Source organism: Panthera onca, chromosome C1 (assembly GCF_046562875.1).
Source record: "Panthera onca isolate mPanOnc1 chromosome C1, mPanOnc1 haplotype 2, whole genome shotgun sequence".
Lineage (NCBI taxonomy): Eukaryota > Metazoa > Chordata > Mammalia > Carnivora > Felidae > Panthera > Panthera onca.
This window is the reverse complement of record NC_138346.1, coordinates 125,522,976-125,540,378: the sequence shown is the minus strand read 5'-3', so window position 1 is coordinate 125,540,378 and position 17,403 is coordinate 125,522,976. Positions and strand designations below refer to the sequence as shown.

General features: G+C 37.4%; 1 protein-coding gene across 3 annotated transcripts in view; it reads left to right on the top strand.

Moving 5' to 3' along the window:
* The window catches only part of CAPZA1 (capping actin protein of muscle Z-line subunit alpha 1), a 49,871-nt gene extending 34,420 nt beyond the window's left edge, over positions 1-15,451 (top strand). For all 3 annotated transcript variants that reach the window (XM_078451556.2, XM_078451557.2, XM_078451558.2), the window contains 6 exons: positions 136-342; positions 3,009-3,088; positions 3,706-3,784; positions 10,885-10,956; positions 13,377-13,439; positions 13,823-15,451. In XM_078451556.2, coding sequence (XP_078307682.1) covers positions 136-342; positions 3,009-3,088; positions 3,706-3,784; positions 10,885-10,956; positions 13,377-13,439; positions 13,823-13,963 — 642 coding nt within the window. In that variant the 3' untranslated portion in view covers positions 13,964-15,451. The remainder of the gene's footprint in view (positions 1-135; positions 343-3,008; positions 3,089-3,705; positions 3,785-10,884; positions 10,957-13,376; positions 13,440-13,822) is intronic.
* The last annotated feature ends 1,952 nt before the right edge of the window (positions 15,452-17,403 follow it).

Sequence of the window (17,403 nt, the reverse complement as noted above, 5' to 3'; positions counted from 1 at the left end):
ATTGAAAAATCAGTATGAAAGAGAAATCTGAGTAAATGAAAAGTTAACTGTCTTCAGAATTTTTATTTGTTTTGTTAAATTTGACAAGAACTTTTTTTTACAGAGTTACTCATATTTATAATTATTCTTTGGAAGGTCTTAATTACAGAACATGGTGACCTGGGTAATAGCAGATTTTTAGATCCAAGAAACAAAATTTCCTTTAAGTTTGACCATCTACGGAAAGAAGCAAGTGACCCCCAGCCAGAGGATGTAGATGGAGGTCTGAAGTCTTGGAGAGAATCCTGTGACAGTGCTTTAAGGGCCTATGTGAAAGATCATTATTCCAACGGCTTCTGTACTGTTAAGTATCTGCCTGCTTCATTATTAGAGATGTTTTATTTTCTACATTTACCTTATCCTTTGTGGGCTTTGGCTAGCCAAACATCACTTCTTCTTAGAGTCTCCTCTGCATTTTATTCTCCTCTGCGTTTTTGAAGGGGTATAAATGGACAATTTTATATGGAAAAATCTTTAACATCTTTAGTTTAGACATAAGTAAATAAATTTAGATTGTCAAGACAGCTATTGCCACATTCATGACTTTTTAGTATAGGCCTTTTTACAGAAAGCTACTTATTACATAGTTTAGATGCTTTCACTGGATCATCAAAACTATTTGAATTTTTTTTAATCAAGAGTAATTTGACTTTTTTTTTTTTTTACTAATGTTAAAATTTGGCTCTATCATGATTTTTCCTTTGTAAGGTTGTGAATACGATTAAGAAAAATGTCTGTTAGAATATTTTCAATATTTAACGATGATGAGTTAAATGGCGATAATAGAATATTGGGTAAGAGCCCTTATTTTGAAGCCATACTAACTGGTTTGATCCTAGTCTTGCCACTTAATTAGTTCTGTGACTTTGTTAACATGTCTGCCTCAATTCTTTTCACCTATAAAATGGAAATAATAGTTCTTACCTCATAGGATGTTGTGAGGATTGAATGAAGTAATTACTCATATAAAATGCCTGGAAAATGTCTGGCACAAAGGAAGTTCTGCAGAAGTGTTGAATATCATTATTATTACATGTTTTTTATTTTTTAAATGATGGAGAAAACCCATTATGGTGGATAATTACAGTTGATATTACAAAGGAAGACATGGCATACTCTTTTAGAAATTGGCTTTGCAATCCTAAATATACTTTCAACTTCTCATTTGTTATATATTTAAAGTTTGACACTACTCATTCTTATTTTGGAGAGCCTCCACACCAAGTAACCTCACGTGCCATTTTCTCACTGTCTCTGCCAATAAATGAGCTACAGAAAGCCATCAAATTGTTCTGACAGTGTCTGTTGTACCCCAAATGTCTTATATCCTCAGAGCTGTCCTGCTTGGTGGTAATTCTTGATTTCATCTCAATATTTCCCATAATGTTTTCAATATAGTATGTTCCAAATCATTCCCATTGTCCTTAGGCATCTGTCTGATCCCCCACATATTAGTAAGACTGACATGAAATCTTTCTCTGCTTTCCACACTCAGAAGTGTTCCCTCTCTTCCACTGTACTTGAATCTTAGAAAGGGGGATCCTTATTCTTGATCTTATACTATCCTATCTGATACATATCTCTTTAAATATTTTTATTTCTCTTCTTAAGGAGAACAAACTTTTCCTCAGTCATAATTTCTATCAGTTACTTTTCTTCTTCTCTTTCTACCTTGCTCTTCCTCCCTCTTCTTCACTTCCTTTCTTCCCTCATCTCTCTCTACTTTGTAACCAAACCTGGGAGCATTCTGCTCCTACTAGTGTCATTTCCTCATTATGTATCTACTTCTTAACCCTGTGAATTTTGGCTTCAGTCTTTAGTCTGTAGAAACTGTTCTCTGAGTTTACTAATGGTTCCTGAATTGCCTCAGTATCTTTTTCTTCGTCCTTGACTTCTTTATGGCATTTCACACTGAGACCATCCAACTACTTACTTTTGCTTAGACTGCTCTGTCAGCACCCTCTACTCATTCTCAGTTTGTCTCTATTTCTTTTCTTCTCCCCTACCTTTGTAAATGTAGGCATTCCCCACTGCTCTACTTCTCTTTCTTGAAAACTCATGGTTTATTTAATATAGGGAAAGTAAACATGTGGAAATATTTTGTGGACTATAAAGTTCTTCTATTTATTTTTTTTCCTTTTCCTTGGGATTGCATTTCTGTTCACCTCTCCTACATTAAGGAACAGTTGGGGCTTCTGACTACTAGCTACACATCTCTATCTGAATTTCCCAATTTGTTAATGATACTACTGTCTATCTGGTCATCCCAGTATGCAAGCACTTTGGCTCTTTCCCCTTTTCTGTCCTTCACTTGCAGTGTATTGTTAGACTTGATTATGCTTTTGCACCCTGATACCCACTGATACTACCCTGACTTATTGCCTAGATTAATGCTCTGGCCTCCTAACCAACTTTAGCTTTTCCTCTACTTTAGCCTGTATACCAGTATTAATTATTCTCCCAAAACAATAGTGCCTGGTATGTTGTTTTGGTGTCTGTCCTGTAGAATAATGTCCATACTTCTTACCTTCTATCTATTACTGTGGGATTTATATCTTCTGTCCTGTATTGTCACCCACTTCAGTTAGTCCACTTCACATGTACTGTCTAACCTGAAAGCACTAATTGCCATTCACTGAACAAGCCCCCAGTTTCCTGTCTGAAGAGTTTACTCATCTTTCCTCTCAGTCTCTGCCTATGAGAATCTCACCTGTCTTGTAAGGCCCAGTCCAACTGTCACCTCCCTTGTACCCCAAATCAGGAGCAGTACTGCCTTCTGCAGTCATTGTACCAGTGTCTCCTGTGGAACTAAACATGTTCTGCTCTGTGTTTGTATCCCATGAAGTCTTGTGAGTTACCTGATTCTTTGTCTCCTCCGAGGATTTAGCATGCTGTTTTTGTACGGTGTTTGGCATTTAGGTTAAATGTGTTTTCAGAGGCTAACTTTTTTTTTTTTTGTTTAACAATAGGTTTATGCTAAAACTATAGATGGGCAACAGACCATTATTGCGTGTATTGAAAGCCACCAGTTTCAGCCTAAAAACTTCTGGTAAGAAAGTAGATGTTCTCTTCTATTTGTGTCTTAACTTCTGTTGGGAAGAAAACAAACCAGTAGTTGAAACTTGGTTTTTAATCTAACTAGTTTAGAATAAGTTATTTGACTGAAAAGCTTCAGTTCCCCATCTGCAAAATGAGGGGTTTAGACGTGAACATTTAGATTCCTTTCAATTCCAAGATTTTATAATCTTGTCTTTTTAAAAAATGCTCTTCTATTGAGTGAGAATAAGTGATTGGTTAAGAAAGTGCCCAGTGGAAAATCTGAGTTTTACTTGGGTTTAGTTAATAATACTTGAGTTAATTGCAAAACTCAGCAGCCCATCTAACTGTTTGTGGAAGAGCCTACCACGAATAGTATAAACATGGTTTTCTGTTCCATGATTGAAAAATGAAAGTCAGAATAACTTTAAAAAACTTACGTTTAGACACTTGGATACAAACTTGTATTTGAGTAGACAGAGCCTTGGATTTGTCGAACTAGAAATGATTTGTTTCTTTTTGGTTTTGTTTTTGTTTTGTTTTCTCTTTCCCAAATTCTCTCCCTCAGCAGCAAATCACCTCTTTGTTGTGCTTATTGCTAACTCTTCAGCCTTGTGTGTGTTTTAATAGGAATGGTCGTTGGAGATCAGAGTGGAAGTTCACCATCACACCACCTACAGCCCAGGTGGTTGGAGTACTTAAGATTCAGGTGAGATCCCCATGTGTTAATAGGCCATGTTAAAATGTCACATCTTCAAAACAAACATGCAAGTTGGTATTTGTTCTGGTATTCGAAATAAGGAACAACTATATGTAGATGCAACCTGATGGTAGTAAATAGAAATAGAAGCCTCCTTCATGGGGAAATGGTTAAGCAGAGCTATTCTGGGTTGATAAAGGATAGTCATATGGCATGTACTGCTTGCTTATTATTTTTCTCTTTCAAAGATAACAAGATTTTTCCAGGAATTATCAAATAGTAGTTCTAGGAAAGAAGAAAATAAATGATTATTAAGAAGTGACTAAATAGCATCTGCTGTGACTTACTTAGGGTCTCTCGTATATGTTAGCCCATGTAAGTGTGTATGTACGTGTATATATAAAACATAATTCTTAACTTTGAAGACAGCTACATGAATGGGATTGTTTTGTTTTTTTACAATAATGACAGAAGGTTGTATTATCAAGTAAATAAAACAGAGGAACTAGAGTGAATGACCAAGTGTCATCGTGTATGGAATATAAGTAACCAAGCAGAGTAGATTTCTAGTGCTGGTGTCAGAACAGATAGGCAGGTGAATAAGGAGCTTGTGGATGCCTGTCTCGATCGGAGTCTTCTGATATCCTAGCAGAGGTTTGAAATTCAAATTCAGGGTGATTGAATTCTTAAGCCCAGCCAACTCTCAGGTAGGATTAAACAGTTACTGATACCTGAGATCAGTACCTAATCATACTTCTATTATATTGTGTTAAGTCTTACTTTCAAAACAATTAGCAAGAGCTGCCTTTCTTAATGATATAATTTAATCAAAATATATATGGTACATGTCATCTGTACCCACTCTTTTCAGGATAGCTTCCTGCTACAAGTAACAGTAACTTGTTTCCTGGGAGCTTTTCCTAGCCACAGGAGCATGCCCAACTCAGATGAGGCAAGCTGAAAATGTTAAGTTCACAGCTCTGGAGCAGCCCTTAGTGCCATACAAGAGTTGGTAGATAAATATGTCAGTTTCCTCACCCATCAGGTGGGACAACTCTGAAGTATGTTCTCCTTAGTCTTCCAGAGTCCAGGACCCACAGCTGTCTGTGGGTCATTAATGGTCATCTCTGGGTTCATTAATGCACCCATAACACTTTCCTCCCTTCTGTGTCTTACTACCTCAGCCCTTACTAGCCTTTCTTGAGATTACCTCCCAAGTAAACCACCTCCTCTTAAATCTTAATCATGGGGTCTGCTTCTGGGGGAGCCCAAGCTAAGACAACATATATTGCTCTATATATATATGAGTAGCCTAATGCTTTAGATCTCCTATAACTATGGCATCAGCATTAACTTGGCAGCTTACTATAAATTTATGTAGGTAACTTGATTTTTCTTCCAGAAGGAGATAATTACTTGTGTTTCAGCTTTGCCAATGCAAACCTAAATTAAGAGTACATATCATAAAGGGTAATAGTTTCTGATAAGGCTTAAAACAAGGGCCACTATCCGGACCTCATGTATACCTTTTAACCAGATTGTCTGATCACACCTTGGAGAAGGGCTTGCTTCTTCTACAGATCTTTTAAAAATCAGAGTGAGAATTACTTGGAAGAGTCACTAAGATATGTAGACCTTTGGTTATTCTGTAGGCGAAAGGGTAGTTCTGGGAAGTTAACAGTTTCTGAGGATTTATGTTGATGATAGTCATGTTGAAATTTTTATTAGCAGCTGAGACCTAGAAAGGTTTTTGTTGCTTTTGGCAACTTTGAAGCTGGGGAGATCCTGGCCAAGGCAAGGAAATCCGATCTCATTGTCCTCCCAGCCCTTTGACTTCTCCCCCAAGCACCCCAGTAAAATGGTTTGTTCCCTTGCCTGCCCCCTCCCCCACCACAAAAAGAGTTTTTGTTTTAAAACAGAGTTTGGGGCACCTGGCTGGCCCAGTCAAGTGGAGCACACAACTCTTGATCCTGGGGTTGTAATTGAAGCCCTGCATTAGGTATAGAGATTTATTTAAAAATAAAATCTTAAAAAATTTTTTAAATTAAAAAAGATAAACAGAGCTTAAGTTTATCATTTATGTATTAGATAATGAAATCAATATTTTTAGAATTTTCAATTGAGTTTATAAACAGCAAGACTTAGTGGTATTCCTATTCATGTCCTAGTTCTTAAGAAACATGATAGGGGGCGCCTTGGTGGCTCAGTGGTTAAGCCTCCGACTCTTGATTTCAGCTCAGGTCACTGTCTGATGGTTTGTGATTTCAAGCCCCAAGTTGGGTTCTATGTAGGCATCATGGAGCCTGCTTGAGATTCTCTCCTTCCCTCTCTCTTTCTGCCCCTCCTCTGCTCGCGTGCTCTCTCTTTCAAAATAAATAAACATTTTAAAAAATTTTCAAAAAAACTATGATAGAAATTCAAACCAATTGCATAGTCTTTATTCTTGGACAAAAAAGATGTGCCCTGCATAATTCCTTCCTTCAAATGGGTTCTGAGATGCCTGTCTCAAATATATAAGTCCTTGTTTCTTTTCTGGACAGAGCTTTGTTTTGTTTAAAAAAAAAATTTTTTTTAATGTTTATTTATTTCTGAGAGAGAGAGCATAAGCAGGGGAGGGGCAGAGAGAGAGGGAGACACAGAATCTGAAGCAGGCTCCAGGCTCTGAGCTGTCAGCACAGAGCCTGATGCGAGGCTCAAACTCACAAACCATGAGATCATGACCTGAGCCAAAGTTGGACGCTTAACTGACTGAGCCACCCAGGTGCCTCCCCATAGAGCTCTGTTTTTTAAATATCCCCCATCTTGTTCATATTCACTGCTCTTCCTAGTGTTCTTTTCAGCCTCTGGACTTTTCAGTTTCTTAGTTTAAAATGATCAAACAAAATAGTGTTTGGGTGTGACCCACTTGTGTTTTGAACATCCTTGTCCAGGTATTGTGGGCAGGCCAGTACTAGAGACCCTGAGGGGGTCCCACAGGACCAAGAGAGTTCTTGGCTTCCCATAGGACAAAAATCAAACTCTAGCCAGGAGAAAGTGAGAGCAGAGTTTATTGAATGACATAAGTGATACAGTATAGCAGATGGAATGTCTGGGAGACTCAGAAAAGGAAAAGTGAGTCTCCCTATCACTTGGGGTTAGGGATTTACATTGGAAAGGGATCACGTTCCCGGGTACATGTTCCATCAGGAATCCAGGGTAGGGTCCAATCAAAGGTGAGTGCCAGGTGAACAAGAGGTGTTAGTCCATAAATCACCGAAGGTAAGAGTGTATTGATGCCAGTGTTGACCAGAGTTTGTTCAAAGGTAATGTTCTGGAACATGCTTCAAATCTGGTTCTTCTTAGATGTTAGTAGCTGTTTGGGGGCCTACGATGGAACTTAGAGAATGATTAACTGTCTTGTTTCCCCCTCGGAGTGGGAACAAAGCTTCTTTGGTTTACTCAGATGCAAAATACAGAACATGAGTGAGTGGAACTTAAAGAAACAGCAGAAATGGAGCCTTTCAAGAGTGGAATCCCTTCAGTTTCCCTATCTCACTTGTCTATTGGAACTTTAACCTTTATATGTCATTATTAATTAGCCAGGTCTTTTTTTCCTCAGATCTTTGCTGTTGTGATTCTTGTGTGTAGGTATTATAGGCATTTATCAACTCCCTGCTTCTCCAGTGTATTCTTAAATTGTCTTTTTCTCTTCAACCTCCTTTAGAAAGCCAAAAGATGAAATTTAAGAGTTTGGAGAGGGTATGGAAAGTCTGTGGTTTCTCTTGCCCATCTGGACAGAGCCAGCTATTTTTGTTCCCTTAAACAAGTTTCTGTAGTCGATTCATGTTGCCCAGGGAAGTCCTTTTGTTGCTAATAGGATCATGGTTTCTGCCTCGATGAAGGCTTGGCTGTTTTAATCCCCCTCTAATGATATTTTAGAAGAGTTAAGTCCCTAATGAGATACTTTATTTCTCCCTGGATGAGGGAATTTCTAATTTTTTGACAAAACTTAACAGTGGGAGGTATTAGGCATGTTAGATATGGTTTTAGTTCTGGAATTCGACCTAATTCATATTCTAGCTCCTTTTTTTACTAGATATGTGAACATGGATAAGTTATTAAACTGCCTCAATGGGAATGCAAGCTGGTGCAGCCACTCTGAAAAACAGTATGGAGGTTCCTCAAAAAACTAAAAATACCCTATGATGCAGCAATTGCACTACTAGGCATTTATCCAAGGGATACAGGTGTGCTGTTTCGAAGGGACACATGCATCCCCATGTTTATAGCAGCACTATCAACAATAGCCAAATTATGGAAAGAGCCCAAATGTCCCATCAATGGATGAATGGATAAAGATGTGGTGTATATATATACAATGGAGTATTACTCGGCAATCAAAATGAATGAAATCTTGCCATTTGCAACTGCGTGGATGGAACTGGAGGGTATTATGCTAAGTGAAATTAGAGAAAGACAAAAATCGTATGACTTCACTCATATGAAGACTTTAAGAGACAAAACAGATGAACATAAGGGAAGGGAAACAAAAATAATAAAAAAACAGGGAGGGGGACAAAGCAGAAGAGACTCATAAATATGGAGAACAAACTGAGGGTTGCTGGAGGGTTTGTGGGAATGGGGATGGACTAAATGGGTAAGGGGCATTAAGGAATCTACTCCTGAAATCATTGTTGCACTATATGCTAACTAATTTGGATGTAAATTAAAAAAATAACAAAACAAGTTTAAAAAATTAATTAAAAAAAATAAAGACATTCTTTCAGATTGAAAAAATATATATATTAGGAAAGAAGGAAACAGTTAAAAGTTTTACTTTTAGAGATACTCTAGGTGCTACTGGATTTCATCTTTCAGACTTGCTTTCCTTTATGGATCTGTTAGTTATTCAGTAAGTCCCATCAGTCTATGTAATATTTTAATTGTATAAAATTCCTTTGTGACTTTAAAAAAAAAAATCTTCTTCTAAAAATAATAATAATCAGGGCACCTGGGTGGCTCAGTCGGTTAAGCAGCCGACTTCGGCTCAGGTCATGATCTCGCGGTCCATGAGTTCGAGCCCTGCGTCGGGCTCTGTGCTGACAGCTCAGAGCCTGGAGCCTGTTTCAGATTCTGTGTCTCCCTCTCTCTGACCCTCCCCCGTTCATGCTCTGTCTCTCTCTGTCTCAAAAATAAACGTTAAAAAAAAAAAGTTTTTTAAAATAATAATCTATTTTTTTCTTTCCAGTCTGCTATGTTCTGAATGTTTGTGTTTCCCTACAATTCATTATGTTGAAATTATAACCCCTACAGATGATGATATTAGTAGGTGGGATCTTTGGGAGGTGCTCAAGTCATGAGGGTGGAAACCTCATCAGTAGGAATGGTGCCTTATAAAAGAAGTTCCAGAAAGATCCCTAGCCCCTTCCATCATGTAAAGATACAGAGAAAAGAAGCCTGCAATGAACCACCTGATCATGCTGGCACTTTGATATCAGACTTTCCATCCCCAGAACTATGAGTATTAAGTTTCTGGTATGTATAAAAAAAAAAACAACAAAACTGCCTCAAGCTTCAGTTTTCTCATCTGTAAAATAGGAATAACAATGGTCCCTATTTCAGAGTTTTTGTAAAGATTGAATAAGATAATGTAAGTAATAACTAAAACATTTTGCATAGTGTTTAACATGAAGTAAGGACTCAATAAATAATAGTCATAGTAGTGCAGGGTATATAGTTCCTTTCTTCTTTACTTCTGCTTTATCTCTAAAAACATTCCTTTTTATCCACATTATCTCCTGTTATGGGTGCCTGGCTGGCTCAGTAGGTAGCACATGTGACTCTTGATCTTGGGGACTCTTGAACATGGGTTCAAGTCCCATGTTGGGTGTAGAGATTACTTAAAAAAATAAATAAAATCTTTAAAAACAAAAACAAAGCAAAACCAAAATAGCTCCTGGTAGCCTGGACTAGATGAAGGAAACAGGCAGTACCTGGACTACTGTTCTAGCATTATGCCCCCAGTTTCGGCTCCCTCTGCTTTATTTTCTTCATAGCACAAATGGTAATCTTTTTAAAACATTTCCTTTTCCCTGAGTCCCAGTCACCTTTAAATAGGATAAAGTCTGGACTCTTAACATGGTTTATAAGGCAGTTTGCTTCACAGTCTGTCTCCAGCTGGCTTCATAGCACTGTCTCTTGCCACATTCCCCTCCACACTTAACTCATTTGCAGTGAGTTCTTTGTTCTTTCCTAAACCATTCTCTTGTACTTCTCTTATCCCCTTGCTAGATGCCCTTCTCTACTTGTCCATTTAGGTGACAACTCCTATTTTCAAAACCTTGTTCAAATGCACTTAACAAAAGGAAACCCTCATCCTATTTTATATGACCAGTTTGTAGCCTTGTTAAGGTGACTGGAGCTATCTTGTAAGTTGCCAAAACTTCCTGAGTCTTAACATCTTTGCTTAGTCTGTCTCTTATGTATCCCTCCTTCTTGCTAATTGGTCTCATAATTGTAGCACCCCACTTTACCTTATATCCTCAGAACTGCTTTTGTCTTGCTTTTTTGTAAGCTAATTTACTAGCAGGATATTTGTTTTTTCAATTTGTCTTTAACTGTCAAGTAAGTTTTTCCTGCACTTGGTCAGATCTGCTTACCAGTATTGATGATTATATATATGGAGAGATGTGTAAGGAATTAGGATCCATTAAAATTCCTTGGTTTTCACAGAGAAAAACTAATGTCCAGTGATTTTATTTGAATTCTTTTAATCTTTTAATACTGCTAAGAGTGGAATCTTATTTAAGATCTTTGTATTTACAATACTTAGCACAATGCCTGGAATGCAATACGCACAAAATAAATGTTTGTTGAACTTAATAATCAGTTTCCCCTGCTTAAAAAAAAAAAAGGGGGAGAATTCTTAAAATTTAGTGTTCTGTGAATTTTAAGCAACATTGTAAGTTACAGTTGATCATACTAATATTTTTTTCGGTGTTGGTAAAGATTGGTGATGACGTAAAAAAAAAAAAAAAAGATTGGGAGTGGCTTAAGGCATGGATATGTACCTTAGCAGTGGGTTTTTATATGAACTACACATAAACTTGCTCAACCATTGTCTCACACAGGTTCACTATTATGAAGATGGCAATGTTCAGTTGGTTAGTCATAAAGATGTACAGGATTCAGTAACTGTTTCGGTGAGTGTGGAGTATTTAATATGTCTCACTTGTGTCTTTTCTTTAAAAAATTGATTTTGATCCTGAGATACCTGGGTGGCTCAGTTGGTTATGTGTCTGACTTCAGCTCAGGTCATGATCTCATGGTTCCTGAGTTCAAGCCCCATATCTGGTTCTGTGCTGAGAGCTCAGAGCCTGGAGCCTACTTCAGATTCTGTGTCTCCCTCTCTCAAAAATAAACAAACATTAAAAAAAATTTTTTTTATTTTGATCCTGAGTACTGATTCTGCCACTAGAAATTCAGTTTGTTTTCAGTGCTTTGATTTTGGCAGCTTATAAAAGCATGTAATCAACCAGCTATATTAGTTCACAGTCTTTGACTAAATGTAATAGAGTAAATAATTACATAATATAAAACACAGTGTAACATAACATGATATAATGCCAAATAGTGATAATGGCTTTATTCAAACATCTTTCACTTTCTCTGTTTCTCAATTGTGAGATTTACTCAAGGACAACAATATCTTCAGTCAGTAAATACTATGAGGAAGGAAAGTTTGCCAACAAATCTTATAGGGCTACATTTATATCACTAGAGAAGCCAAACATTTTTAGGAATATTCAACTAAAACGTGTTGTTCTAGAGTGCCTGGTTGGCTCAGTCAGTTAAGCATCCGACTTTGGCTCAGGCCATGATCTCCAGGTTCGTGAGTTCGAGCCCCACGTCAGGCTCTGTGGTGACAGCTCCAGCAGTCTGGAGCCTGCTTCGGATTTTGTGTCTCCCTATCTCTCTGCCCCTTCCCCCTACCTCTTTTGCTCTCTCTCTCAAAATTATAAACATTAAAAACATAGATATTATATATTTGTGTATATTTATATATATACACACACACACATATATGTATAATTTGTTCAGATAATAATACTATATGTATATATATATAGTGTTCTATACCTGGAAAGAAGGGACATAATTTTTTTGCATTCTCAGTGCTTCTTTTTATTCCTAGAAATTATTGAGCACCTTCAAATAGCTTTTGTTTGAGGTGCCTGGCTGGCTTAGTATGGCATGCGATGCCTGATCTTGGGGTTGTGAGTTCAAGCCCCACATTGGGTGTGGACCTTCTAATAAAAAAAAAAAAAAATCATAAAAACAAACAAACTAGCTAGCTATGTTTATGTATGTTGTATCTACATTTACTTTATTAGAAATTAAAACTGAGAGGGGAGCCTGGGTGGCGCAGTCGGTTAAGCGTCCGACTTCAGCCAGGTCACGATCTCGCGGTCTGTGAGTTCGAGCCCCGCGTCAGGCTCTGGGCTGATGGCTCGGAGCCTGGAGCCTGTTTCCGATTCTGTGTCTCCCTCTCTCTCTGCCCCTCCCCCGTTCATGCTCTGTCTCTCTCTGTCCCAAAAATAAATAAAAAACGTTGAAAAAAAATTAAAAAAAAAAAAAGAAATTAAAACTGAGAAATGTTAAATATATTTGTTAATTTAAAATAACAGTAACAAACCCATTACTTGTTGGCCTAAATAGCATTTTCATGAAAAAAGGACTATATTTTCCAAACCAAAAAAAAAATAGTGCAAAGAATGGCATTCACTTACAGTTTTACAAATTGTATAGTGTCTGGCTTAATAAAAGACCACTGGATTCCCATATGTGCCCACACATTCCATTAGCCCTCAGAGTGATGAAGCCATCACACATCTTGTAGCTTCTGTGGACCTGCATTATGCACACTCAAGAGTGTGAGTGGGAAAGCAAATGACTTGTCTTAGCATTGCTGTGAAAACAAGATAGTTTTTACCATTTGAAAGAGTCTGGGAACTGCTGCCCTAGGCAGTAAATCTTAGCTTTTACCTATATTTTTGTTGTACCTAATGATGAAAGGAAGAGAGAATGAGAAATGAACCAAAGTGAAAAGGATACGTTTAGTTAATATGGTACCTGAATCATGTAAAGCAAAATGTATTGGTTGATTTAACATCACAAGTGGCAGATAGAGGAGTATATGAGTTTAACATATATGGCTGATATTGGTGAGGGCATTGTTTATATCATCTTAAACCAGAGATATTTTCAAGGCATAAACATTTCAAGATGTCGTGATGATGTCTTTGGGGCATACTGTGGTAGATTGAAAAGAGCGTGGGGTCTTTTGGCAGAAGACTTGGATTCAGATCCCATCTTTCAAGAAGTGTGTAATTTTGGTCTAGTCACTTATGAGGATTCTGTTTTCTCATCTGGAAAATGGAGGTAATGATAACAGATCAACCTCACAGGGCTGTTGGGAGAATCAAAGAAGGTGATGTGCATGGAAACACTTGATAAACTGTAAGTTGTTATACAAATGTTAGTCAAGATGATCTTTTCAGTATGTTTTTATTTATTGTTTATACTTTTTAAAAAATTCCTATTTCCCCTTTTCCTCTGTTAGAATGAAGTCCAAACTGCCAAGGAGTTTATTAAAATCATAGAGCATGCAGAAAATGAATATCAGGTAAGAAGATTTGGAACTAATTTCTCTAGATCTCTAGAACATTATTATTTTGCTGTTAACACATTTTGTTAGAACTTCTCTTTGTCCTTTCAACATAAATATATGTGTTGTTCAGTGTAACTAAGTGTGGAAGCTGCAGACCTTGCAACTTGGCATTGTGCTTACTGTCAAGGTTTTGACACTGGAAGGGATTATAGCTCTAGTTGTAGAAATAATATAAGTGGGCTTCTTAACTTCAGAGATGGGAGAGGAGCTTACTAGGAATGTTATATCCTGTTGTCCTTCTTAGAAGACTCAAACATGTCCTTTGACTACAGAGTTACTTTCCTAATCACAACTATCCATTTCTGTTCAAGCAACTTATCTTCAATTATCTGTTGCAGACAGCAATTAGTGAAAACTATCAAACAATGTCAGACACCACATTCAAGGCCTTGCGCCGGCAGCTTCCGGTTACCCGCACCAAAATCGACTGGAACAAGATACTCAGCTACAAGATTGGCAAAGAAATGCAAAATGCTTAAAGGCTGAATGTAGGATTCTTCAGTATGTGGAAAGAAAGGATTCAACATGCGGTCATATGATAAATAAGTGATTTATAAACAAGAGTGATATTTTGCTAGGGCTTTCAAAGTTAACAGGTTTTCTAGCCTCATGGAATACTGTTGAACCTATAGCATCATCTTGATTCTTTTGTGTTCTCTGCCTTGTAATTTTCTGTTTTCACTATCTCTACTTGTAAATTTTTTTTTTTTTTTTTTTAATTCTGCCACATTTAATGATGGAGAGAGATCTATCCTGGAGTCATTTTACTGTTTAGAAAATTTTCCTAGCCATGAAGCCCTGTTATTGATACAGACAGGTAATATGCCCAGTACTTTTCTACCCCTATCCTTCAAAGCACTTCTGGTACTTTAGTGGTTTTTACTGATCCACCAACAGGTAAAGAGGCTATGCTACAAACTAGCTGAATGGAAGACACATTCATCCTTCTCCCTCTGACTGCTTTGATTATCATTTATAACATCTCATAACTGTAGTGTTCAAAAGTTTGGATTGGGCTTTTCAGGTCCTTTTGTGGGGGCAAAGGAAGTTTTCTGGAAATTCCATTATAGCCAGCTTCTCTGGGGAAGTTGTTTTTAAATCCAAAGACTTGAACCACATTCCCTGCACATGAACGTGTTTGCTTTTTTTCTCTTCCCTCATTGTCTCCTTCCCATCTAGTACCGTTATAGTTATAGACATCTGCATTTTTAGAAGAGTTTTACCCATTTATTATTATTTTGTATTATTCAAGAACTGCTGACGTACTAGGGATGTAGTAGAGTATAAAACTTGAAAAATGCAGATGTTGAAGGAATAATAGTATCTCGTGCTTTAATACTTTGTGGCAGGATTATACTATAAGCAGATGATTCAAACAACTATGTAAATCACAAACACAAACAAAAAATGAACCAAAGTGAAAAGGATACGTTCCAGGCAGTATCTTTCTATTGTAACCTGTTATTTAAGGGAATACTAGTGATTTGTTCTAAATAGGATGTAAAACTTGTTCCAAATTACTTTTCCTCAGTCCTGCCTGCCAAGAACTTAAATGTAACTGTGATTCAGCAACCCTTCCCAGGTATATTGGCAGGTATATGTATGATCTCAGAATACACAGGTGACATAGATATGATATGACAGCTGGTAATGGTGGATTCATTTACATTGTTTACACTTCTATGACCAGGCCTTAAGGGAAGGTCAGTTTTTAAAAAACCAAGTAGTGTCTTCCTACCTATCCAAATACATGTCAAAAAAGAAGGGTGTTTGTGCTTCAGCTTTGTTTTTGCTCAGTAATACAGTCAAGCAAGTTTGTTTCCAAGTGACCAGTTGAACTGTGTAAGCATTTTTGTTTATTTCAAATAAAATATATTTGTATTATGTGTCATTCATACTATCCATTCATACCACACTATCCTCTGTATCAGGTAGTCCAATAGAAATATACCTGTTTTGTTCTTAAATTGTCTGAGTCTTTCCTTTTCGATCCATGTCTTCAGTTTTTGTTCTCAAGTAAGAGAACTGTGCTTGGTCTTAATCGATGAAGATGTTCAGGGTTTCTGAACTATTACAGATTCAGTGATTATCCAAAAACTTGGAAAGGACAGCGCCTTTTTTTTTTTTTTTTTTTTTTTTTTTTTTTTTTTTTTTTTAGTTTGAGCAATGTCCCTGTGGATAACATTGCTCCTCACTCAGAGGCTGCGGGTGGTTCAAAGATTTTGCTTTGGTTTTCCATTTCTAGTTATCTTCTCTGTCTGACATTGAGAAAGCAAGACCCAAGTATGGTTCTAGTCACTAGACAAGAAGTAGAAATGAAAGAATCCCTGTACCTTGAACTTGGGTGGTATTTCACATTGACTTAACTCTAAATGCGGCTTTACTTCCTTGCAAATTGGACTTAGCTACAGACATGAGGGAAAGGCTTTTATCCTGGTTCCTAAGAACCAGAGGAGTTTCAGTGGTTCACACTCCCATCTAAGGCCAGTTAAAGTCCCACCTTTTGAGGGAATATTTGTTGTACTATACTCTGTGCTTGTAGCACAAACAGATTCTTGTCTTTGCCTTTAACTTATTAACTGTCAGCCTGCCCCTAGCCTATCCCATCCACTTCCCTAGCCCATATAGACTTTTGTAAAAACTTACTAATCTTTTGGCTATCTAAAGCCCTTGGTTAGTTGTATAATCGGGAGGAAGTCAGCCCTCCTTGCCAAGTCCTGCAGAGACCTTTACTTCCTTAACCTCCTTCAGGATATTTGCTTGAATTGTGTCTTATTTTGTCACATGCTGCTGAAATCTGCCTGTGGTATCCTAGGGTAAAGGTTTCTCAGCCAGATGGAAAGGAGTTTTCTGGGAGGCCTCACTCCTATATTTGGATTTGAAATTACACTGCTGAAAACTATTGGTTTCATTTGAGCCTGGGTAGTTGTGCTGCTGTTACAAGCTGCCTTGTTCCAGTGCCTGTTCTCTTCTGTAATGTAGAACTTTGATGCTGGACCCATCTGTGTCCATGAGATACTTGGCAAACCTTGGCACATTTTCTCCAGACTCCCAAAAGACTGATACATTACTGAATGTCAATTTATAAATGTATAATCTCATATAGAATGAAGCTACCTACTGCTTGGGAAATCAAAGAAAGAAAAGAGGGTTGGTAAATACAGAACAAAACTGGATGGTCCTATAAGTTGAGCTAACAAAAATTTTCCCTTGAACAGAGAATGTATAAAAAGACACGGTAGATCTTAGCCCACCGAGAGCAGTAACCAATATCATACCTTGTCAAATCCAATACATTGAAAAGCACTGTTACACATATGAATATACTGTTGATTCTCATTATTCACAGTAGTTCATTGCCAGCAAACACTGAGTTGGCAAATAGGAAATACTGCTTCTCAGGGAATACAGGGTTAGGTGCTTGGGAACTAATGGCCACATTTTTGTCAACAGGTCAATACATGATCTTATTTTATACGTGTGTTTCTATTTAAATCACCTCATTTAACATATTGTTTATTCATTAATCTTGAACTCCCAGCCAATAGCACTATAACTCCTGCTTATCTAATAGGAATATTCTCTATAAAGCACATCACAGCATTGTGCTTAGGAACACCAGATAGAACTTCAGCACTACACAGGTGTGGGGGCCATTTTAAGCAGTGAAGTCACCACCAACAACAAAAAACGTGACCATAATATGGACCACGAAAAGGATGCTTGTTTATAATATGAGCTGAAACAAGAAGGCAGAATATGACCTTGCTCGTTGCAGCTGGGAACATACATATTGGGCAACTCAGGTTTTTTTTGCTGCTCTGCACAGTTCCATGAATGACTACAAAGGTACCGCAAGTATTGATTTGGGGGTTAGAAGTGAATTTAAGGGAGTAGGTGAATTTGCAAATAACACAAT